At 37.5% G+C, this 25,615-nt stretch overlaps 3 protein-coding genes across 4 annotated transcripts in view; all 3 read right to left on the bottom strand.

Annotated features, from left to right (window-relative positions):
• Positions 1-1,541: 1,541 nt before the first annotated feature.
• Positions 1,542-25,615, bottom strand: part of LOC114136715 (C-C chemokine receptor type 3-like) — a 34,368-nt gene continuing 10,294 nt past the window's right edge. Inside the window, exons 3-6 of one of the 2 annotated variants that reach the window (XM_028004917.1) lie at positions 6,991-7,085; positions 4,904-6,866; positions 4,635-4,798; positions 1,542-4,034 (exon numbers count right to left, since the gene is read on the bottom strand). In XM_028004917.1, coding sequence (XP_027860718.1) covers positions 3,164-4,034; positions 4,635-4,786 — 1,023 coding nt within the window. In that variant the 5' untranslated portion in view covers positions 4,787-4,798; positions 4,904-6,866; positions 6,991-7,085 and the 3' untranslated portion in view covers positions 1,542-3,163. Of the gene's footprint in view, positions 4,035-4,634; positions 6,867-6,990; positions 7,086-25,615 lie in introns of both variants that reach the window. The other variant, XM_028004916.1, reaches the window with a different exon arrangement.
• LOC114137186 (C-C chemokine receptor type 1-like) lies at positions 10,547-12,980 on the bottom strand. Its single transcript, XM_028005804.1, has 2 exons — positions 12,966-12,980; positions 10,547-12,492 (listed from the first exon to the last, which is right to left on the bottom strand). Exons 1-2 carry the CDS (start codon positions 12,978-12,980, stop codon positions 11,794-11,796), a joined length of 714 nt encoding a protein of 237 aa, XP_027861605.1. The 3' UTR covers positions 10,547-11,793.
• On the bottom strand, positions 18,687-25,515 carry LOC114136713 (C-C chemokine receptor type 3-like). Its single transcript, XM_028004915.1, has 3 exons — positions 24,282-25,515; positions 23,949-24,122; positions 18,687-20,605 (listed from the first exon to the last, which is right to left on the bottom strand). The coding sequence occupies exons 2-3, from the start codon at positions 24,107-24,109 to the stop codon at positions 19,744-19,746; spliced, it is 1,023 nt and encodes a 340-aa protein (XP_027860716.1). The 5' UTR covers positions 24,110-24,122; positions 24,282-25,515; the 3' UTR covers positions 18,687-19,743.

The raw sequence follows: 25,615 nt of genomic DNA, 5'->3' as shown, positions 1-25,615 counted from the left end.
CCCGATGGCTCTGCAACATTAATTAGATGGACTCATAAAGATGCTGGTCTAAATAAATTACCTCATTATGCTTGTGCTGTGGTTAGTAAAATTTATACATTCAGACATAAAACTGTACAAACAAGACAGCTGGATCTTGATGCTGTGCCATATTTCCAGCTTTTTATGATGTAAAAAATATGAGGTCATTATAAATGGCTTCAAACCTGTGTTTGAAACACGATTTTTTATCCAGTGAAATTTATCTAAAACAACAAACAGATCTGTTAAGGGGAGAATATATATATATATATATATATATATATATATATATATATATATATATATAAAGGCAGATAATCTGGCTGAATAAGTGTGCTCTGCATTAAACTAATACTTCTGTTTCAGTTCAAGCATTCAGTATTTCTTTGACACATTTCTGTTATTATTCGACATCTTGACCAAATGTCTGCCCTATGAACTTTAGAAAATGATCAGAATCATCCAGACTCTTGAGACGTTTCTTGTCTGCAGACCTCTTCCGAAGATTTTCAGTTAAATTTAGTTGTAGGATCTGATCTTGTCATTCCAGATTTTAATTTGACCTCTCATGAAGTTCATCAAGTCACATAATTTACTTTGAACTCCCAGTGAAAATGGGATTCTTAGAAGATTCTTAGAAGATGCCTAATGGTTCATCCACCTTTATAAAAATCCAGTAAAGCAGAAAAGAAAAGCAGAAGTTGTGAACGATGACATTGATTTTCTGCGTGGTCTGCCTGCAGTTTTAACGAGGCCAGCGAAGGAAATGAACAAGACTATTCAGTCCGTTAATTCTAAATATTGAATTAACTTTGACAGTCGCCTTGTTCGACTGCGCCCTTCTCTCTTCGGAGTGGAGGATTGTCATTTACAGTAGTGTCCATTTCCAGTAAGCTTCATAGCGTTAAGTACGTCACACCACCGAACTTTAGTGATTGGGTAACAATTAAAACTTCAACAGAATCCACTCCTCCAGGAAGCAATCACTTCTCAATAGCTGAGGGTCCAGACCTTTTGGACAAAACAAAGGGTAGAACAACAGGCTGGTTTTCATCAGGCTAATTTAGTACCTCAGCCTTCAGAGGAACATTACCAATTTAATCCACCACTTTGATGATAGTAGTAGACAAATCACCAATAGTATGTCAAAAATGCAACATAACAAGGCCTGTTATAGCTTGCCCATTGCATTCTTGCTGAAATACATGGAATATAACAGCCTTTCTCCTCCTGGAGCTGCTGCCTGGTGGCTGGTTTGGAGTGAATGACGGCAAAGTGCGTAGCGGGTGTAAGCATACGGGTGGAGCAGAAAGAACCATTGATTACTGGATTGGACATCACGTTACTCAAAGTATGAAACACAGGCCTTTGTGCCATGAAATTAGACATAATGCTAAAAACCTAGTTATCAAAACACAAATACTTTGTGTTCCTGACTTTTTTCATTGTGGGAAGATTTAAATTAGTCAATAAACATTTTGCTCTAAATGTACACAAAGTCTCCGTCTACAACACTCAAAAAGGATTTTGAACAAATTTATTTGTACAGCACATTTAAAACAGCAGTTGACCAGAGTGCTTCCCAATTTACACCATCATAACATAAAACAAGCATTAAAACAATTAAACAGTGTCAGGAAAACATCTATATTGATTATGTTGATGACTTTGTGAGGTTTGTACAGCAGAGATAGATGATCCAAGACGATGCCAACTCAGCTGCAGGTAAGGTGCACATGCATTTGCACCACATAAATGATATACATGCCAAAGGAAATGGCCATTTGCTGATTAGAGATTGTACATAAATTAATTATGTATTAAGTTAATTTACAACATCTGAGTTAAATGGAAGCATACCTGAGGATGCATTTTTAAGGCGACAAATAAAACCTACTTCTTCCTCCTGGAACATTATGGAAAACTTTTTTATCAGTTTACTGAAGAACCACATGTTTGGTTCATCTTTAGATGCAATTTCCAGATACCTGAAGGTGCCGTGTTTATCCGTGTAAATGTTGCATGTAAGGCTATGTAACTAGAAGTAAAACACAGCATGGGAATGTCCAGCATGTCTGTGTTTCAGATATTAACATGTTTTGGAGTGAAATGTATGAATCATCCCCACAATCTAACCTAACAATCTGCAGCTGGTAGGAAGACAACCTTTTTCACCCTGATACAAGATCTGTAGCAACATATGCTGAAAGGCCACGCTGCAAGGAAGACAGCACTTTTAACTGGTCCTGTCACCATAACAAATTTTGCTGTATGATAAATCATGGTAAGCATGGTAAGAAACTATAACATTGCTGTCTTATTGTTGACGATTTTTAAATAATATATTGATAATGTCAAAACAATGCAAGTTTGCTTTCTCAAGACCAGTTAAGGATTAATTTTGTACAGAACGCTTAACACTGGAACTGAAGAGGTTTTAAATAGCCAAAATGAAGCACAGCCAGAAACAAAAAGCAAACTGAAATAAGAACACACACACAACTAAATAAATAAAATGAATTACAAAATCTCTGTAAACAAATTGTCCCTCCTAAAAAAGTTAATCAACAGAATGAAAATTACAGAGCTCATTTTAATTTGAATTGCTTGTCGTGATAGGCTTACTTGTAACATTATAAACCAGGTAACAGATGAAAATGAACAAAACGATTGAGTGATGAAACTAAAATAGAAAGGATAATGAGATAACATTCATTATACTTGGAAAATAAAGAGGCAAGCTTCCAAGCCTGGGAACATAATCCCAACTTTAAAGTACAGGCTTGGCAGAATCGTGTTTTGCTGCTGGGGAGACTGGTGCACTTTACAAAATAAATGTCATAACACTCGAGATCAACCAGAAAGCTAGAGCTTGTCTTTGAAATCAGTGAAATAAAACCAGATGACCATAACCTACTGAACCTTTACAGCAAACAAAACCACAGAAATTATACAGATGTACAGTGGTTAGGCATTTTTTCTGTCCACCATCTTGTTCTTGTTTACATTAGCTTTTTGCATTTGATCTGGGTCCACTGCAGCTGAGCTGTTGACATACAGGCTTCTAATTTTAGGAACCTGGTCAGAAACTCTCCTGTTATAGAGCTACTGATTGGTGGGACACAGTGGTCGACCCTAAAACTTACTCATTGCTGATCAAGGTTTCGTCTTTTGTTGGATTTTTTGTTGGCAGGGTAGCTGGGCTGCATTCAGCCAGAGAAATGTCTGTCTTCATTCGTGGGAAACATTTCACCAACAACAGTCTGACACGATCTTGGAATTTCGCCCCTAGCAACGTGTAGAAGAAAGGACTGATGCAAAAGTAAAAGTACGCCATGTTACGAGTGATCTGAAGGGCGTAACCGAGTTTCTGTGATTCCTCACAGCTATTGGGTTCATGTTCCAGAAGCACTACAACAATACTGAATGGAGTACAGCAGATAAAACACAGCAGTATGATGACTAAGACCAGCCTGACTGTCTTAAATTTAGAAGCTATTCTTGTTGATATGACAGTGATTGTGATCCTGACGTTGCAGTAGATAATAGCAGCCAGAGGGAGGATGAAGAACACAAAAAGCTGGATATAAAATCCAGCAGTTACCACTACATCCAAATTCGGGAGTTCGATGGGATAATAATCACAATGCATTGAACTGTTTAAATATGTGAAAGTGTTGAGGGAAAGCATCGGCCTGATGCAAGCCAAACCACTCACCAGCCACACCACCACACAGGAAATGACTGCGTAACGTCGATTCCTCACATGAGCAGCAGGCAGTGAATACACAACAGCCAGGTGTTGGTCAAACATCAGCAGAGTTAAAAAGAAAACTGAGCTGTAGAAGCCCAGGTAGTAGGCACTGAAGACGATCTTGCACATAGCTGAGCCAAAAATCCATTCAGACATCTGCATGTAGACGGCCACAAAGGGAAGGCTGCTCATGAAGATGAGGGAGGACGCCACCAGGTTCAGCAGCAAGATGTTGGTCACAGTGATCAGCCTCTCGAAGCTGGGATGACAGACAGAGAAAGAGAAACATTATTTATAAGTAGCTTTTTGGCAGATTTGGTCTGATTTGTCCGGATATAAAAATGTAGGTACGACTTCATCACTACACTAGTGATGGGACTTCTGGCTCTTTGAGACAAATCTTCAGGATCCGTTCACTTCAAAGACCTGCTCACGTGACCCATCTTGAAAATGTACATTTTTCTGAAAACAAACTATTTTATCTTTCTGGGCCGTGTTTTCCCTTTTTACATTAAGACTCAGATGTAATTCATTACGTCTCGTCTGCTAGTATTCTGCTAATGTATTTCTTAAAAGTGCAGCCAGTCTCCCTACAGGAATAAATCTGTGAAAGTCTTGCAAATGTCAGACTCTGGACCTTTTTCTCAATTCACTTCATGTCACAACCATTGCTGACATTTCAAGTTCAACTTGAAATCTCCAACTTCTAGGCAAAATGTGTCAAACATATTCATTATGTCAGGTGCTGGATTGTTTTTCAGTTGTTGGATGAATTGATTCTAGTTCCATTATTATTCTGTGTTCTTTAGACTCGTTAATTTGATTTGATCAGCTTTGTTTCTGTTTTACTTCGACTCACCGGTAGATGATGAACAGAACAAGCCCGTTGCCAAGCAGACTGAAGATGAACATGAAGTAGTAAAGGATGGACAGCTGAGCTCCCAGCCTGTTGTCGCCGTCTCTGCTGCACGGTGTAACCTCTTGACTTCCATTAGTAATGTTTGGTAACATTTCTATCTTTACCTAAAATCAGCCACAAATAAAAACAAAGAGTTAGACGTCCAGTGCCATACTTATAGGAAAATATTAAATTATTTAAAAAAACATAAATGTTGGTAGTTGACTTACGGCTTGAAGAGCTGAGAACCTTCAAATTCTGGATGTGTCTGATAACTTAAACCCTCAGTAACAAGTTACCAAACTAGAGGAAGTTCGTCAGTTTTTGTTGTATACAGATGAAATCTGATATTTACATGTACTGAATAAAAAGACACACCTTTTTGTACTCACTGTCTGAAGTTAAGTCAGCTCAAACTTTCTGTGTTTTTAGATCAGCTGGAATTACTAAAATTATTTTTATTTTTTACATGCCAGAAAATTTGGCCAAAACATTTTTCAGAATTTTTATTGTGACTTTCCTTGAATTCACAGTCTTACATACGTTTCGGTCAGCATCAGGGATAAATGTCTTTTGAACTGTATGTCAAAGTTATAAAATTATTTCTAAAAAATGTTCTAGATGAGTTTTGAGTGTAAGTAAATATCTGGTTTCAGTTGTACTGTATGTACAAAAATGATGAAAACAGCAGAGTCTGTCAACACAGCTCCTTACAAGGAAATGATTGTACTAATGGTTCACCTGCTCAGAGGTAAGCAGACTACTGGGGATAAATGTCAGTGATGAGCCTGTAGCTAAGAAACTAACTGAAAAAGCACTGAATTAGTGATAAATTTACAATAACAAATGCTTCTGGTGAGACTGTTAAGAGGACATCAGAGGGCTAAAACCACCATTTCTTGTGTCATACAGTTAACCATGAGATTGACCAATATCTGGTTGCGGATTTTGTAACCTTCTGATTTCTCAATACCAATTCTTGTCTTTCAAAATACACAACAACAGCAACAGCAAGTCGAAATTGTTTTTGACTTGCTGAATTCATTTATCATTTATCTCTCCGTTATAAAAATGTACAAATCTGAAATCATCCAGGCTATATAGCATAGGTATATGTGCACATGAAACATCATTAAAAACAATTAAAACATAACTCTTTCAATTCTCTCTCCCACATTTTTTTATTTTCATTTATAGACCCTTGTACTACACTTTGCTGTGGAGGGTCTGTTGAGAAAGGATTGTTTCCTGGAAATGATTGTTGTTGAGGTTCTAAATTTTATCCAGTCACTAATGTTTGCCTGTGACTTATGTAATGTGTTAGTTCCACACTAACACAGGCTCACCGGGAGTTGCCTGCATTGTGAACAACAATCCTCCACTGAGAAGAAAGAAGCGTTGAGCCGAAGATGCGACTGTTACTGTAATTAAATATTTGGAGGCGTGGCCAATGCGGACTGCATGGCTTCATTCCCTTCCTTCTCTGCCATCACTAAAACTACAGGTAGAGCACAATTCAAGTACAACGCCGAAAATCTACGTCATCGTTCACAACTGCTCCTTCTGTTTGTTGATTGGCAATTGGAGACAATCCGAGTCGAAGGGAGAAAGCGAGAACGTTTTAGGAGAGAAATTGCACAGGAAGGCAATGGCCAGGCTCAGAAAGTTGTAATGTACCAAAGAAGGCCTTGTCTTGGAAAAGTAAACACCTAATTGATTATATTTGTTCAAAATATGACAACTGTCCTCTTGTGAAAAGGGATCACCTCAGACATTGGAGCTCTGCAGGATCCTGGATGTCCCAAAGCACCTTTTACTTTCTTTAGGGAAAACTAGAAGCTCTGATTTTCTCTTTGGGGCCGGGTGCTCCAGGCTCACCTGGAGGTTCCTCTATGCTTTTACTCACCCTGAGGTTGGAGCTGGGAGTTTTGTGCAGGACGCAGTCAAAAGAGAATAATAAATATATTTTGGTCTTAAATTAGTCAACCGGACTCTTCACAGAATCTTCTGATAAGTTCTAGTTCACAGAACTCCTCAGACATACCTCACCAGTTAGTCTGTTTAAGCTCTGCATCATTCTGCATGTTAAGCTTTGTTCCAGCTGCTGCCTGCCTGAGTTTCACACACTCATATGTGTCCTTCTTCTGTGTGTGTGACTGGTTATACTATTTAACCACTCCATGTCTTCATTCTCTGTGTGTGTGTGAGTGTGGTGGTGGGGGGGGGGGGTGAGAGAGACAGAGAGAGATTGAAAAGGTCATGATTCCATCTTGCCTCCAATAAGAGAAAACCGAGGACAGTGGGGAGAGGAACTGACCAGCAGTGACCTTTAGCAGTCCCATGATCCTCCATGTGTGTCCGGACCTCCACCCACATCCTGCAGCTCAGAGTGCAACTCAGCTACTTCTATTACTGTAAGAAACAGGAAGTGAATCTAATTGTGATTGACAGCAGCTCCTCGGCGATAGTGAATGTGTAAAACATCTACACTTCTAAAGTGTCAAATATGATTAGTCGTTATGTTTCAGTCAACATAACATATGACTGTACGCTGAAGTAGATTGTTGTTGATTAGAATACAATGCAGAACCATCGCACTGCAAGTCTGGTATCTAACAATATCGCTCAAAAAAGAAGAAAAAAAAAAAAAGAAAGAAAAAAAAAAGAATTTTCAAATCCTGTTCTTTTTAAAGATGCATTGATCTAATGCATCTGTATTTATTCTGTATTGGGCCCAATATTGACAAAGATTAACACAAATAATTAATGGCGAGAGAGAATGAGATGAAGAGGCAGACACAGAGTGACAGACTGGATGACGGCTCAGTCAGAAGCCACTGATGGAGGAATGAGACGACTCAGGTCCACTCACAACAAGGTTCATAAACCTACACGTTTCCCCCAAAACGCACTACTTAAATTCACTTTATATACATTCAACAAAAAAGTCTGCTGCAATGGAAAAAAAATTCTGCAATGGCTGATTTATGTGGCTGACAGAGAGAGAAACCACATCTACAGTAAAGCCCCAAATGAATCACCCCTCTGTTAGACTGAGATGTAAAGTCACATTTTGAGTTCATCATTGAGGATCCACATTCAATCTATCACCTTTTATAGACTATGATAACTGCAAAGTAGGTAAATATGTAATTCCATTGCAATTACATATGTCATAGAATGATGAACTGAAAGAGAGTTCTTGGACACCGCTAGCATAATAAAACTAGTTTATCGTGATTGTGTACATTAGAACTTCTGATTGCTTCATCCCACAACGCTGGGATCCATGTTCATTCAACTCTATGGCATTATTCATATTGGGTCCATGCTGGATTGTTTCTGAAATATCATATTGTTTACTTATCATCACACAGTTTTTAGTGCTCGTAGATGAATTATTCCTGATTCTGCCTTCATGTCTGTCATATGTTGGTCTGTATGTCTTCATATTTGAAACACTTGGGTTGAACTAAAAGTTTTATATGTCAGTTTTTTTACCATTTGTGCTAGTTCAAGGAACAGGAGATAGAACTCCATTTTTATTCAAATATCAAACACCATTACACACTTTAATTTTCATATTCTAGATTGTAACAGCTAACTATGAGCAGCAGGGGGCAGCAAAACTCTAAACACAGGCTCTCCGCAGTGGTGGGCAACTATCTCTACTTCAACACACCTGAGTCAAATAATGAGGTCATTAGCAGGACTCTGGAGAACTTGACTGCAGTTAGGAGGTGATTCAACTATTGGATTCAAGTGTGTTGGATCAGGGAGACATCTAAGAGTTGCAGGACACCGGCCCTCGAGGACCAGGATTGCCCACCTATTTGCCTATAGGTTGTGCTGTATATCGTCATGTCTGATTCAGTGATTAAAAGGCTTTTCCACAATCTGTGTGACTCACCACAATGGTGTTGCTAGCACAGTTAGGCGAATTCGTAATAAAGTGAAGTTGAACTAATGATCTCATGATGCTCCTGCAGCAGGAAAAATACAGAGTCCTGCACACATGCACATAAAAAACCAGCTGGAGGTTGAAATGCAGACGTACCTGTATAAATCAAATATGACGTCAGATTAAATGAAAGTAATAATGGATTCTAGAGGGGAACTAAGAGCAGTAACATGATTGCTGTAGGAAGCCCTCAGATTTTACAGCTAAATTAAGTTTTACTTCTAAGATTTGTTCAAAAAATGACAATGCTAGTAAGATAAATAATTTAACCAAATATTTTAAAGTATTTTTCAGTATCAACATGTGAAAATATGAAAAGTGGAACTGTAGGAACAATGTAAGGACATGTCAGTTTTTCAAAGTATTTAACTAAAAACAGCCTGTTAAATATTTTTTACAACCTTCTCAAGAATAATAATAAAAAAATCTTCATTGGCATTGAACCCTTCTTGTTATTTCTGCAAGGTTCACACATGTGTCTGGTATTCTGATGTCTCATGTTTTAGTGGTGTGCTCCAAACCAAATTTCTTTGGAAAATCTCTTTGCCAGCACCATAATCTTTAGCTGCCTAAGTAGTTTCTCCGTCAGCAGTTTCTTCGTCAGATTCTCCATCAGAACCTTTGCCCTCTGGCAGCTGGAAAACCTTCAGGTTGCTTCCAGTCAGAAGAAAATATGTTGGTAAAATTAAAAACCTAAATCTTCCCTTGCTGTGAATCACTAACTACTGGAAAAAGAAAGCATCCTTCATAAAAGAAAAAAAGAAAATGATTTGTGAGGAGAGTGATGACTATTTGGCTGTGGCTGTAGAGATTGTTCTATGCTGACTTTTTATCGCCGTTGTGTCCAGGATTCACGACAGAAATAAGACATACTGCTTGGCCTATATAGAAAAAACAATTCAATCGGCTTGACAGCAATTTAACATCCCAAACATGTTTTTCTACTGCCTCTACCATCTGAAGGATGTCTTCTCTTCCTTGTGGTAAATGTTATCAGAAATCATCTTTTAGCCACAAAAACAAAGCTCAGGTTGCAGTGCACTTAGTGGTCTGTATGTAAACCCACTCAGTGTTTTTTGTGACGTGAACTAAAACTGAATACCTGAACTCTTCAACAACAACAAAAAAGAACATCAGCTGCAGAATGTTAGGCTTACACCAACAGTCTGGTGAAACCACAGTGACGTGAGTTCACCTCAGCAGCTTCATATTTCTGATGAAATGAAAATAAATACCTTTGCTTCTCAGAAACGAGAAAGAGTTGCAATCAGCCGTTCAATATCAGCATTTCAAACCTGCTGAGAGAGCAGCAGACTGACCGAGCTGAAGGACAGGGCCGTAACGATTCATCAAATGTTTCCAGTACCTCAATTATTACAATCGAGGTACTGGAAATTATCTCAAGAATTTTGCTTTGCTCATTAGCCCGCTCTGTTTCAGCCGGATAGTTATTTGTGTGGCACGATGCTCTCACCTCCACCAATGAGTTGTTGACGAATGCTAACCAGGGCCAGGTTAGCACTTCGCTGTACGTTAGGCAACAATATTCAAGGGCGTCATCATCATGCCCACCTTGTGCATTAATTGATAAATGCACAAGTGTACAGGTTTCCTTTCTGTGTTTTCATCAAATTTCCTATGAGGTAAATTCCGATCAACTGAAATGGTTGCCAATGGTAACCTGTGAAAATTAGTAATTATGCCAAAGTCAACATCAAGAGGTTACATTTATTTAAATGCTGCTACTTTTGTATCACTAAGTAGCAACAATTATAAACATACATAAATTCATGATGCTTGATATGTTAGTAAATGTACCACAAATTTGTACCGTGATTGGTCAGTAGTCTGCCTCCAGCTCGATGTTTGCCTTCATTTGTTAGCAAACAATACATTGTCACACCTGCGAAAAGTTATGACACATGTTGTCATATTACTATGCAAGTATTCATCAGATCAAAAAATAACCATAAAACCAAAATAAACATATTTCTGTTCCCTCCTCTTCATAACATCGTAAGCTTCGTTATAAAGGCATTAATTACAATGAAAGAAACAGGTAATAATAATATATTGTACATTAAGTTGCCTGTAAAAACGGAATCCATTAATATGAAATCAGTATTCTCTTTATGCTGTTGCATGTAAACTTGAAATGTAACATTATTAACTTTTTTAGGATCTCAGTTTATTTTGTAGCTTTATTTGATTCTAATTACCTTGTAATTTTGTGTTAATTTTTGTTGAGTCTTGTTCCTGTTATGTACTGGGTGTCAGATGTTTGCAGCATTTTTGAAATGCTGGCTTTTAACTAGATTAAAAGGCAGCATCTCATTTGCGATCAAGCAAACTGTCTTGTAGGGCGCTATTTTGCATTTTGTTTCTCGATTAAACACTCGAGTTATTGTCAGTAAGATGGAAACAGGAAGTTGCAAGGAAACAAGTCAAAATGTTTGGTTCTACCGTATATTAACACACAGAATCCCTTACATCATCCCCCAGCATCGAAGTGTTTGGTCTAATTTTATTTCTGTCATAAATGTACTCAGATCAGTGGGAAAAGTCCCACTTGTTTGCATGAAGCACTTAAGGAGGAGAGCTTCAGCAACCTCCACCATTATCAAGAGGGATTTTCAGAAAGACTTTCACTGAGGCGTCGTTCCTTCTCTCCACAGAAACAAGGGACTCAGCAAAACGGTAAGCTGCTAATAACACTAAAATGATAATAGAGCTTATTTCAGACATGAAAATGGCGTCCTGGCCATTGGTTTGATAGAAGCATTGGGGCCTTCTGCTTCTGCTAGCACTCTGTACTAGTTGTAGCTAACTTCTTGAGGGTATGGATGATTTGGATAGAATTATTTGACTTTATTTTTGCAATTTTTGTTTTGGACAACACATGATCCAAATCCATTCAATGTCTTTCTTGAGGGTCCCATTAGCAAACTTCTTAATTGTGTCCAGGGTTTGTTTGGACCGCTCAGCAACCTGGAGGGGGACGGGGCATGAAATGTCTCAGTCACATTTAAAAAGAATGCAGCAAAACAAGTAGTTCTGAAAAGCACCTCATAGCAGTGGTACACCCTTGATCTCCCAATAAACAGGTCTGTAGATTGTGGTTGAGACATGAAAAAAGATCTAGGCTCTTGAATACTTCTGCTAGTTACCCTGTATGATTTTGCTATTGAAATATACAAGAGCGTCACAGAGCATTTTCAGGAGTCTTTGAGAAAACCACACTACCCTTCCAATCACTAAGTTTGGTTCTTGCTCCTTGGTTGTCTTTATGGACAAAAATAAGCTTAAACCTGAGAAATGTTTCACTAGCAGCTGTCTTAAGTACTCCTGGAGTTTTCTCCCCACAAGTGTGTAAAAGACGGGATTGATGTAAAAGTATGCCATGCTACGGGTGATTTCAAGAGAGTCGCAGAGTTTCTGTGGAGCCTCACAGCTTGTGAACTCATATTGCAGGAGATCTACAATGTTAAGAGGTATATAGCAGCTAAAGAAGAGCAGTACAATGACAAACACCAGCCTGACTACTTTGAATTTAGAAGAAACTTTGGATAATTTGACAGTGATCACAATTATAGCAAAACAAAATATGATAACAGCCAGAGGGAGGATCAAAGAAACAAAAAGCTGAATATAAAACCCAGATTTTTTGAGCGTCTTTACATTAATATCCTGAATATGAGCAAATTCCTCACAGTGCTCAGCGCCAAACTGCTTAAAGGTGCCATGGAGGAGCATCGGTCTGATGCAAGCCAAACTGCTGATCAGCCACAACACTACACAGGAAATGACTGCGTAACGTTGGTTTCTCTTAGTACCAAGGGCAACATAACAGCCAACAGTCTACCTTCATCTGCTGGAGATAATAATGATAATAAAAAAAAAAAAAGAAAAACGGAGACTGGAGTAAACAGTAATGTGACCCTTACTGCTTAATTCAGCCAAGAAATGAATCATTCTTTATTCACCTCACTACACTCAAACTCTCCAAAGTGAGAAGTGAGTTAAAGAGCTGAACAGCCCCTGCCAAAAAAAGACATCCCCAATCCAGATCAGACATTAAAAAGAGAAAGTGAGAACTGGACGAGAACAGACAAGTTGCTTAACAAGACTGACGTACACAGGGCAATGAGATGAGTTTTCAACTTGTGGTGTACACAAACCAGGAGAGAATTCTGAAGAAGTTTGTGTTTACAAGAAACAGGGTCATGAATGAGCAGCTTCTATCCTGCCACATGGGAGCAGAAATGACAAAGCCAAAGTAAAGCATTAGCTCATCAAATTTAAAGATGGGACCTGTCAGCTAGGCATCGAACCTGCGACGGCCACATTGATCACTAAGGTCTCCTTATGTGAGTTGTGTTTAACCCCTGCACCACCACAGGATCGGTACAGGATCTGGTGAAGCATACGTCATGACATCAAACCTAAGATACAAACAAGGCATTGAATTTAATTGTTTCAAATACACTTTTTAGAGTATTCTCTGTTTTTAGAGTACAACAACAGTATTGTCACAGCATCATAATACAAATGCAGCTAGTAAGATAAAAGCACAATTTCTGCAGAGGAGTCTGTTTGGATGTGGAGTTGGACCAGGTGTGGTGATGTGATGCACTTCACTGACACAAACTTTACTTGAATTTCACATTCTGACTCAAGTTACTCAACAGGTTGTTGACAGGTAACCAAAGAGTGAGTGATGCCACCAACATTGCTTGGTTGAGGTTGAGCGGCTAAAGTTCTTTCTCTGCCTACATCCCCCAGAATGCTGTGCAGTTCTGGATCTGAGTTCAGTGAAATTACGGAATAGCTTGTCAGCTCTATTGATATTGATTACGTGTCTATCGCAATATACACTGCTCAAAAAAATAAAGGGAACACTTAAACAACACAATATAACTCCAAGTAAATCAAACTTCTGTGAAATCAAACTGTCCACTTAGGAAGCAACACTGATTGACAATCAATGTCACCTGCTGTTGTGCAAATGGAACTTTGTACAGAACAAAGTATTCAATGAGAATATTTCTTTCATTCAGATCTAGGATGTGTTATTTGAGTGTTCCCTTTATTTTTTTGAGCAGTGTATATTGTACATTATTGCCCATGTAGTCATCCCTTGTTGTCGGTTTATGTTTGGTAGTTCTTGTCATATTCAGTTCATTTCTCTGTGTTTGGGTTTATTTCTCTTTGATCAGTGTTAGTCTTATCACTGCTGGTTCCTTGAGTCTTAGTTCAGCTCCCTTTGTGTTAATTAGGCCACATTCACACTGCAGCCTGAAGTGATCCAATTCTGACTTTTTTTGATGTAACGCGACTTGTATTTGATCTTTTCATGACAGTCTGAACAACACACGTCTGATTCTTTATGAATGCGACCCAGGCCACTTTTAGTATCCAATACGTATCCGATTCACATGTGACCAAACGTCCAGGTCGCATTCATCGAATCTGAACGTCACTGATACTCGACAAACGTCACTATTCTGCATCCTGATACGCACAAGCGGGAAGGAAAACAACAACCATGGCGGACAATAATGAGGATTAAGTTGTTAATATACTGCACAACAACTTCAAAATTTACTCCACCGTTAGCATCCATGTTTACTTCCGCAAACACTGAACACTTCTTCTTTTTATGGCAGTTGGCAAAACACTGAGAACAGTGATGTTATTGCGCCCTCTACTGCGCGTACGGGACACTTTCAGGTCGTTTCCCCATTCACACTGGAGAACACATACAAGTTTCTTATATTTGGAAGTGTGTACGGCCGCCGCAAAAAAATCTGATTTGACAAAAAATTGGAATTGGGTCACTTCAGGCTGCAGTGTGAACACAGCCTTAGTCCTCTTCCCTCTGTTCCTTTGCTCTCACTCTGCCATAGCTGTTCCACATCTACTCTGATTATAGTTCATCTGGTTCCTCTGTCAGTTTTTAAAGGTTTTTCTTTACACCTAACATTACTCTTGCCACCTTGTACCTGTTCTGTAAGTTTTATTTTTTCATTAAATCCTTCAACATGCTCATTCCAAGTTGCTGTCTCTACTTTGGCCCTATTTCAGGTCACAGTAACAACAAAAAAGTGAGACAAAGCACTTTGTAGAGAGTTTCAGGTCATAACTGTGGATATTTACGACAGCCCTATAAATACGGCTGTATTCTGCTAAATCAAGGCGAAAGCAGCAGAATACATTGTTCACCAGAGGCGGAGCAAGCTGTCAGATGGCGCTGAGCCGCAGGGACTTGCTTTTAAACATCCCTCCTCCTGTTCTCCATTCAGACATAAACCCTACTCATTTCACAAAACTGCAGAACTCCCAGGCTGTCAATCTTCTTTAGTTCTGTTTTTATAACTGTTGTTTTTATTCATTTCTTACTGCTCTGTGTGTAACACTACTGCCCTTAGGAACCTGCTGTTAGCATGCTGAATGTTTCTTCTTACCCACATTTTAACATTATTTACTGTCCTGCTTCTAGCTCAAATTTAATCAATCAATCAATCAATCAATCAAATTTTATTTGTATAGCACATTTCAGTAGCAAGGCATTTCAAAGTGCTTTACGTCATTACAAACACAGAAACACAATGCAACATAGAATCAATAATCAAAACACAGCATTAAAGACATTCATTTAATGTACAGGAGTAAAAATACATTAAATTATGAACATAAATTATTTATTTACATATTAATAGTTTTGCAAGATGTCCGGCCAGTTTTTGATTTATTTACATGTTCACTTGTACATGGCATACAAAAAAAACAAAAAAAAACTATACAATGCAATGTTACAAATAGTCCAGCACAGTAGACAGAAAAAAACAAAAAAACAAAACCAGAAACATCCTGATCATCAGAAAAATATTGGATTAAGTCTGTTAAATAATATAGTTAATAGCTGTCTTTCTGTTTTCCTAGAAAGACTTGTGATATAATGTGAATTTTACTACAATACAGATGTGACAGACATTTTTGTCACGGATATTACATAAAGTGTGCATGTATTTAAGCAAGATGTAATATACCTGTTTGTTGCTGCTTAAGATTGTATTGTTGTTGATTTCTGTTAGATTTTATCTGTGATTGTTATGATGTCACTTAACAAAACACTCTAAGCAGCACATGAAAACAAAAACACCTAGATTCATAAGATCATATTAATGAATGTAGTCATTACTGTACTGGGAGTGTTACAAAGTAAGCCTGTTAACTCCAACAGTTATTGGAACATATCCTGGAGTTTGTTGTTTTGATCAGGTTTGAACTGGAGTTACAGCAGACTGTAATCTTCCCATCTAAAGACAAATCCAAAATGTTCCTGTGTGTAACTTGGGAAACATGACTGTTACTTTTTTAAATTCTTTTGCATTTAATCTCAGATTCTCAGTAACACCCATTCAGCTCAGTCATGTTTCCTCTGCCTGTAAACTCATCCCAATAATTACTCAACTTTACTTTTGCTTTTCTTTTCTTCCAGTGCAGAGGGCCCCGAGTCCATGTTCAAGATCTAGCAAACTTTGAAATACATCCCTGGTCCAACACCCTTGAATCAAATGGCTGAACTCCCTCATCAGCAGCCATTCAGCTCTCTAGAGGCCTGGTAATGGGCCACTGATTTGATTCAGTTGTGTTGGAGATGGGATGTATCTGAGAGTTGTAGGATGGTGGATCTCAAGAACTGGACTTGGGCACCCCTTAGCTAGTGTGTTGGGTCCTCTCCACCACATCTTTAGTGAGAGACTGTTTGGGGTTGCTTGTTTTTTTATTATTGGCGTTGTTAGCTTATGCTATCACCCTCTTCTCCTCAACCTCTAACAGATGTTGTACTACTTTAAAGCATTTCAAAGAACGATGTTCTTCATGTAAGATTCGAACCAGGTGAGAATTCTGACCCAACTCTCCAGTCTTTACACTAAGGGCGAGGGCAGTCTCTGTACTGTGGTAGCCATGGAAACCATGGAAAGACATCAAAACAGTTGGTTAATTGTTTAAACACAGCTTTTTCAATAATTTTACTGATAAATGGGAGGTCAGAGGTCGGCTTGCAATTCTGCAGCAGTGATTTGTCCAAATTGTTGTTTATTTATCAGTGTTTTAATGACTGCTGTTTTTAAAACCTGGGGGAAAACTCCTGATGGAAGCGATGAGTTTACCATTTGAATCAGATCAGATACCATGACAGGCAGGACTTTCTTAAAGAAAATGGAAATCAAGAGTGCATGAACGTGAGTTTAATTGATTTATAATTTCTTCCAGGCTTTTATAGTCATATTTTTTTCTGCATTTGTTATGCTTGGACACGGCATTGATATTGGATTTAGTGAGGATGTTCAGCTTAACCCTCTAATTTTCTTTTTATTTACTCTTCAAAGAAGAGGCAAATTCAAGAAGCAGTGGTTGAGTCACAGGAGCGTTTTGATCCTGTCAGCTGTGGTAAGTAAAGCACGAGCATTAATGTTTTTGTTTATGACTGACGCAAATACTAGAACCGAGGTTTTAGTGTTGAGTGATTGCTACGGAATCTTTGAAGATTTCATAGTAAACATGAAGTTGAGTTTTATGCCTTTTACATTCAGCCCTGTGACAAAGGTTTCTTGCAGATCTAATTGTTTGTTCATGTCTCCATGGAGTCTTTTTCCTACTAGACATGACGTTCACTTTAACAGAAGCGTAAAATCAATGATATCTGAAATTGTAGAGTGGAAGTTATCTACTCACTCATCTACAAGGTTGCAACATAGAGGCGAGGTGTAAGAGAAGATCTGATCTTATGTTTCTGCTGTATTGTCTGTGAAACAACATTTTGCAATGTTTTTTACATTACAAAATGTATGTAAAGAACATTACAAATTAGACATGGGGTGAGACTGAGGTTTGATTTTAGACTAAGTGAGTCAACAGAGAAAGTATTTTTTTGAAAAACTGAGAAAAGATCGGACAGGGCGACATCAGTTACAGAGACCTCAGAAATGTTCACTGATAACCAGCTCAGTAATCGTGTCGTCGATTGTGTGTTGCTTGTTTGACATGTTGAGTCAGACCAACTCAACATGTCTGACTGTTGAGTATCACACAGCTTTTTTACTCCTCTGTCTTCAAGCTTGTCAACATACATGTTGAAATCTCCCACAATTATTAAGCAGCCATAATCAATGCATATAGCAGATAAAAGATGATTAGAGTCAGTATAGAAATGTTTGACATATTTTGAGGTTTTGTAAAGGGTCGGTTTAAGTAACTTGGTGGCAAATATTTCATGAATTAGACATGGGATGAGACTGAGGTTTGATTTTAGACTGCTGCATTTAGTATTTCTGTTTTTTGTTAATATTCTTTTAGTGATCCAGACAGGTACTGTCCTGTTTGGTACTGACGGGGGACCAGACGCATTCTAGAGGTAGACAGGTGTAAAGCTACTACCTGGAGCCCAGCCTCAGACCTCTGATACGGAGAGTGGAGGTTGTTTTGGGTAATCCCAGCCAGGTGGTTGTGATGAAGTAAAGTCTGCTTTGTGAGCACTAAGAAAAGATGTGCCCAGCAGGACTTGGTCGTTCATTTTAGTCATCAATTTAAAAACCTCGGGTCCAGGAGAAGACATTTCTTCTGAGCTGTCTTGGGACTCTATGAAGGAGACTCAGAGGGACCATATGGGGTAAAATACTGGGGACCAGTCACTCTGACTATAGTTGATATTTTGAGCATTTTATCCTTGGATTTAAGGAAAATCTGAGGACAATTTTCTTTTGTGATTACAGCATCTTATTTGTGAATGCAGTATATTTTTTGTGGTTGCAGCATGATTGGTTTGCATTTGTTTTGCTGAGTGAAGGTTTTTGCTTCTATTTTCTGTTATTGCAGCATTTTTGTGTTTACAGCATTTTCTGTTGCATTTGTTTTTTGGTTGTTTTTTTATTTGTTTATTTGTTTGTTTGTTTTTTAATGTGTTTGCAGCACCTGACAGCTAGCATAAATTTCTCCTGGAATCCCCAGTAATATTACTAAAAAGAAAGCAAGTCATGACAAAGACAGTTTTGAAGACATCCAATTTAATGTACAGAATAAAAAAAATAAACAAACATAACTTATATCCTTATATATTAATGGCTATGCATAATGTTTCTGATTTAATTACATCTTCACTTACTATACACTGCATACCAATCAAAAAAAATAAACAAACTACACAATACAACGGGATATTATTTCCTCAGCACACACAAAAACAGAAAAACAGAATCATCCTGATCATTGGACAAGTATTCTAGTGGTATCTATTTTTTGCTAATAGTTTCAAGTCTGTTAAATAATACAAGGGTATAGATTATAGTTGTCTGCTTATAAAGGATTTTGCTGTGAATTTTATTATAATACAGATGCGACAGACATTTGTATCACTGATATTACATAAAGTGTGTGCATATACAGAGCACAAGTACCATAGTATACCAGTTTGTTGTTCCTTAAGCATTTTTTGTTGCTGATTTCTAACAGATTTCTTTGTGATTGTTATGACGTCACATAAAAAAACACTCTAAACAACACATGAAAAGAAAAACACCTAGATTCATAAGGTTATATTAATAAATTAAGTCAATCTGTACTGGTAATGTTACAAAGTAAGCATGTTAACTCCAACAGTTATTGGAGTTTGTTGTCTTGATCAGGTTTAAACAGGAGTTACAGCAGACTGTAATCTTCCCATCTAAATACCCAATCCAAAGATGTTCCTGTGTGTAACATGGGGAACATGACAACAGAGCTCAAGATCTAGCAAACTTTGAAATACATCCCATAATTAGAAATTAGAAATACTAACTCAAGGTCTACTGAAACAGCCGGATGAAACGATTCAAAAGGCATCATCTGTAGATTTAGCTGTATGATATAAGCACTCACACTCATGAGCTTAAGTAGTACTGATATCCTCAAATATTTTTCAGTATAATGACAATACATGAGGTCAAAGTGAGGGTTGTTTTTGTACCATGAAAAGATGGCGTGAAGTTTAAAAAGCATGAATGCGGTTGCAAGGTACTGCAGTTGGTTTGACTCAGGGTGAATGATGACAAACTCACAAAGATAAACTCACTTCTTAAGACTAAGTTCAGTTCTTGAAGTGTGTGTTGTTTTAATGTCTGTGTTAAAAGAAATATGATCTTGTAATCTTGGGAAACATTTCACCAGCAGCTGTTTGAAATGGTTCTGAAATTTTTTTCCTACAAATGTATAAAACATTGGACTGATGCAGAAGTAAATGTACGCCATGTTGCGGGTGACATGAAGAGCGTAACCGAGTTTCTTTTTAGCTTCACAGCTCAAAACAGACTCATATTCATAATGCAGCAGTTCTACAATGTTAAAAGGGATCCAGCAGATGAAGAACAACACTACGATCATAAATATCACCCTGACTGCATGGAATTTAGAAGCCGATCGGGACTTTTTGACAGTAATCACAATCCTAGTATAACAAAATATGATAATAGCCAGAGGGAGGATCAAGAAGACACAAAGCTGAATATAAAATCCAGATTTTTTGAGCTTCTCTACATTCATACCATCAATATGAGCAAACTCCTCACAGTGCTCAGTGCCCCAATGCCTATAGGTGCCATGGAGGATCATGGGCCTAATGCAAGCCAAACCACTGATCACCCACACCACTGCACTGGAAATGATAGCATTGCGTCGACTCCTTACATGTACTACGGGCATAAAATGTACAAAAACAAGGTAACGGTCAAATGTTAGCAGAGTTAAAAAGAAAACAGAACTGTAAAAACCCAGGTAGTAGACACTGAAGACGATCTTGCACATAGCTGAGCCAAAAATCCATTCAGATTTCTGCATGTAGATGGCCTGGAAGGGAAGGCTGCTCATTAAGATCAGGGAGGATGCCACCAGGTTCAGCAGCAAGATGTTGATCACAGTGTACAGCTTCTCAAACCTGGAGGGACGATGGTAAAGTATTATTTTGGTGTAAACATAAATTCTCCAACAGTCAGAGCACAAATTATTATCTGTGGTTTTAATTTTATGCAAGTCTGTGAAAGGTTCTTCAAATAAGACTTGTGAGAGTATTAGCCAGAAATTTCTTTTTTTTTTTTACTTTTAACATTATACCAGCATATTAAAAGGTATGTACTGTATGTTGATTAAATCGTTTTATTCTATTAACTCTGTCAGAGCCCCGACAAAAATAGAAGTTTGTCTCAAAGTAGATTTAAGCAATATCCTGGGGGCCAATCTTAAAATAACAGTTTAGTTGCTGGAGCAGCTGGATGGCTCTTTTGGACCTATGAGTCAACTTAGGGCAGTAGCCTCTCCAACAAGCTTCTGCAGTACGTTGGACATGGCAGCGGTTTTCCAAGTCTCAGCTTCGGCCAGATGGATCTTTAGAATCCCACTTTGAAGGTTTTAATCTTCAAAGATTAAAACCCAACATGAGTTTTCTCAGCATTGCAACCTTTAACAATACTCATTATCTAGCCTGGACTGATCATCTACCTCCCAACATGCTAACTGTCCTTTCATAGCAGTCCTTTAGCTTCCACACCGTGAACTTACAAAAAAAAAACTGGGAGAGGCAAGGGTAAAAATAAACTTCTCCTTACAAATGGAGGAAACTGAGCTGCTTCTGCAACTTTCTCTACTATTACATTACTTTAAAGCATAGGAATGGTATAATGGAAAACTTTAGTAGTTCACCAACAGTACCTTTGTAAAACCATGGTATACACACAACCTTTACAAAAGAGTGGTGCCAAGTCTTTATTTGAAGGGGTGTGCATAAGACGGGCGTGACACTGTCATAAATATGAAGGCGTCTTCATGAACATTTGACTGTTGTTATTAAGTATAAATCAGTAAAGTAAAAGTAATGACACTTTTAATGCAAAGATGTCTTTATTTCAATGTCTTTGTTATGACAACTTGACATTAGCTAAGATATCATAATCTGCCATAAATATCTTATAACATGTATTAAGTATCAAACTTTAAAAACATATATAGCCTTATGTGTTAATATTAACCTACTATGTCATTTATTTGTTTGTCTTAACTTTCTTTACCAAACTGATCCTACAGTATTCCAGCAAAAATATCTAAGAAAGCACTTATCAACTTTGCATTTGAAACACAACATTATTTAAGGCTTTGTTTTGATTAGTGCGATACGCCATCTCCAAACGTGAGAGGCAGCAGTGCACCAACTGGCATGTAGTCTGCCAAAAGTATGAAGAAGAAGAAGCCTCCATCTTGCATTCCTTCCTAACAAAAGTTAAAATGGTCGGCCAGACCTCTTATGTAAAAGGAAGCAGAGGTAAATACGTCACCTAATAGATATATGAGGTATCCTTCTAATTAAATTTAAATTTTATTTTAGAAGAAAATATTTCTCTCTATAGAGAGAGAAATATTAATAGCTTTCAGCTATTTAGACTTATGCTAGCTTTCTATAAGTTAATGTTAGCTAACTATTACTGAAAGGTAAGCACTTTTGGCTTTTTTTGTCTTAGTTAATGTCTAATTGTTATAACAAACATTTTAAACAATGTCAACTTTGTATTTAAAAGTGTCATTATTTACCAAATGACACTTAATAACAACAGTCAAGACTGATGAAGACTCATTCATGTTCATAAGTGGTGTAGAGTCATGTTCATGACAGTGTCATGTCAGTCTTATTCACATCCCTTCAAATAAATTGTTACCACAATGGCTTTATCATCTGAGAATTCACAGGTCTAATAATTTCAGCATGTGTTAACAATTCAAATTCAATTCAAAAATACTTCATTAATCCCAAATAAAACAAATTTAAATGTTTTTGTAGCTCATTAATTCAGATTCTTCAAAGAGTTATTGAAGGTAGTGATGGCTGTTGGCAGGAAAATCACTGAATTTGAATAAATAAATACATTTTCCAAAGAAATAGATCACTGAATATCCGGCATGTAGAAACAAGAAATAATTTTGGTAATCAAAAAAGGAAAAGGTTGGGCTGATTTCATGTCATACAGAACAAAATAATTTTTTGTTTCTTCTTACACAGCATGTCTAGTGTCTAGTCCAGAGAAACATGTTTCTGCAGGACGCTGCTGGCTGAAAACTGAGGGAGTAGCATGTTTTCTTGATGACAACAGACCAGTGTAAGTCATAATCTTCAGTCCGTTGTATCCTAATATTATTTGTTCATTTGCTGATGATGGTTTTTCCATTATAAAAGTTTTGTAATTTAGAGCCATTTCTGCCACTCAGTCTAATCTGGAAGCAACGCCCTTTCTTCCAATTAGCTTGCGAGCGAGGCCTGATTCATCCATTCCTAAAACGGTTGTGATGATTGTTTGGAAACCTCTTCTTAAAGGGAGCTATCGTGCTTCCACACAGAATCATGTAAGAGGATTTCTTGGTGGCTTCAAAAAAACGTGAGGTTGAGGTTCGATCACATGTGGACTCCAATGAAACTCCTCTCTAAATTTCATCAAAGTTTTTTCTCTACAAATACGCAACAAGCAAATATGACATTTATTTGATCCACATCCAAAAAGTAGAAGTATATCTATGCTCATTAGAAATGTTTTGATATTTTCATAATCAGGTCAAAAATAATGAGATAAAAGTTTGAAATGTAAATATATGTAAAAAATATATATTTACTTTGTTAACAAAACTAAATGACAATATTTATTGCACATGTATTTAAAAAGCTGTGCTGCTGTTGCAGTGTTAATAGAGTAGCAAAGCTTTTTTTGGACAACCTGTTGCATCTTTCAGTTCAATACTCATCTGTTTGAATCAGAAACTGCACATCATTTAGCTTTGGCTTCAGAAAATAAATACTCAGATGTTCACATTTAGCTAAAAATTGTGTTTCAGTTTCACTACTTCAGGTGCAGCAGCATTACTGGAAAATAGCTCATATTTCCTAAGAACCTTGCATGCCATAAAGGAAGCATGCTGCTCTCTCACCACAAAAGCTGAAAATACTATGTGGTTCCAATCAAAATAAAAAATAAAAACTTATTTCAACTGCTTGCAACTGTAATTTGCAGGCAGAATTACAGTCAAACATTCATTTAATTTCTTCTTTTTTAAAACTGCATTTGATATTTTGTCATGCTGTCTTTATTGGATATTAACATTTATAAAATTTCTTAAATATTAGATGTAGCAAAAATAATAATAAAAAAAGAGTTTGTAATGTTTTGCAGTAGTGTCTGACAAACTCATTTCAACATTTATGAATGCCTCAAGTTCAACTTGTTTTAATTTGGTGCTTTACTCACCGGTGGATGATAACCAGAACCAGCAGGTTGGTGATAAAACTGAAGACAAACATGAAGTAGTAAATGTAAGACAGATTTGCTCCCAGTTTGTTATCATCATCCCTGGTACACAGTCCAATCTGCTCGTCTGTGGAACCATAACTGGAGTTTGTTGGTGTCATCTTTGTGCAAAATCTGTTAAAAGCAGAATACACAGTGTCATGTTGTCAGTTAAAACACAGGTTTTACAATATTTTATGGTAATCTACAAAAAGCAGACCTAATCTAAAACACCACTGTATGAAAGAAGATTGTATGTAAGATAAAATCCAAATCCAGAATGAGTTTTCTTACCTCGTATTTGACAGCTGCTTCAGGCAGTGACTCTGAAAGTCTCTCTGAGTCTAACAGAGCTCCGGTACCGAAGTGTCTGTGAACTCATCTGAGTCTGTTTTGCGTGAAGTGAAAGCTATAATGACATGACGATAAGGGCATGTACAAACAGCTTCAGAGAGATCAGCTTTCATGAAAAATCCTCTGGGGCATTTAGTATGGAGGGCCAATCCTGCCATTACCATACATATATTCAGAAATAAATAGCCTAATAAATGAATTATTCCAGCAATAAATAATTTAGCAACATTTTAATTTGCCATTTAATGTAGCAAGTAAAAACATAAAAACTTTACTCAAGATATGATCAAAAGATAATTCCTTTCTTTAGCTATTATAATGTATCCTTGGCACATTATTAAGATGTGAATTTGTTATTTTCTTCACCTTTTTATTGTTTTCATAGGTATTCTTTCACAAATATATTTACAAAGAATACTTTTTTTTTTCTTTAATTTTGTTCTTCCCATTAAATCTTAAAACTAGATTAAATGTGGAGGTCACTTTCCACATGAAAAGAAAATTAGAGCACAGTGGGAGAGAGCTGAACACAACTTCCAAAAGACCTATTTGTGCCCTCAACATTTCTCTCCAGAAGACAGATTTGTATGAGCAAAACTGACGAAGGGTCTAACAGGTGATCGTTACCTTAATGAGCTAAAAACAAATGCAGTGCTGACAGATTTTAAGGTGCCTACACCCCAACAGTGGCTAGCGAGTGAAAAATGTTGGGAGAAATATCAGAGACAGGCAGCACTGGGAGCTCTTTTAAATGTTAAAGGAGCTATTGCTAATGTCGCCAGTACTGAATGTGAAACCACAAACCAACACCGAAATGAAGACCAGACCCTGTTTAGGGTCACCAGACCAGACACAGAGCTACAGTCACTAGGAGAAACATCAGAGATAAGCAGCGCTGAGAGCTCATTTAGATGATTACGGAGCTTTTGCTACTGCCACTGGGTAGTGCAGACCATCAGAACACTGGTACTGAATGTGAAATCAAAGACTGACACCAGACCAAGACCAGACCCTAAACAGTTGTTACCGGACTGGACACAGAGCTATAGAACTACTTTCCCGATCATGCAGTCTGACCAGAGGCAAGTGTCATTCATTGTTTCATTATGAAACTGAAGGCAGCAGCAAAACACCAGCTCCTACTACCACCTCTATCCTCTTCCTCCGTTTGGTTCTCCTCATCTTCATCATTTTGTGATTTCTGCATTTCTTTTTGCATTAGAAAAAGACCATGATAGAAGCTAATTTCTTCTGGAACCCCCAGTAATATTACG

The sequence above is a fragment of the Xiphophorus couchianus genome, chromosome 21 (genome assembly GCF_001444195.1).
Source record: "Xiphophorus couchianus chromosome 21, X_couchianus-1.0, whole genome shotgun sequence".
Classification (NCBI taxonomy): Eukaryota; Metazoa; Chordata; class Actinopteri; order Cyprinodontiformes; family Poeciliidae; genus Xiphophorus; species Xiphophorus couchianus.
This window is presented reverse-complemented; position numbering and strand designations above follow the sequence as displayed.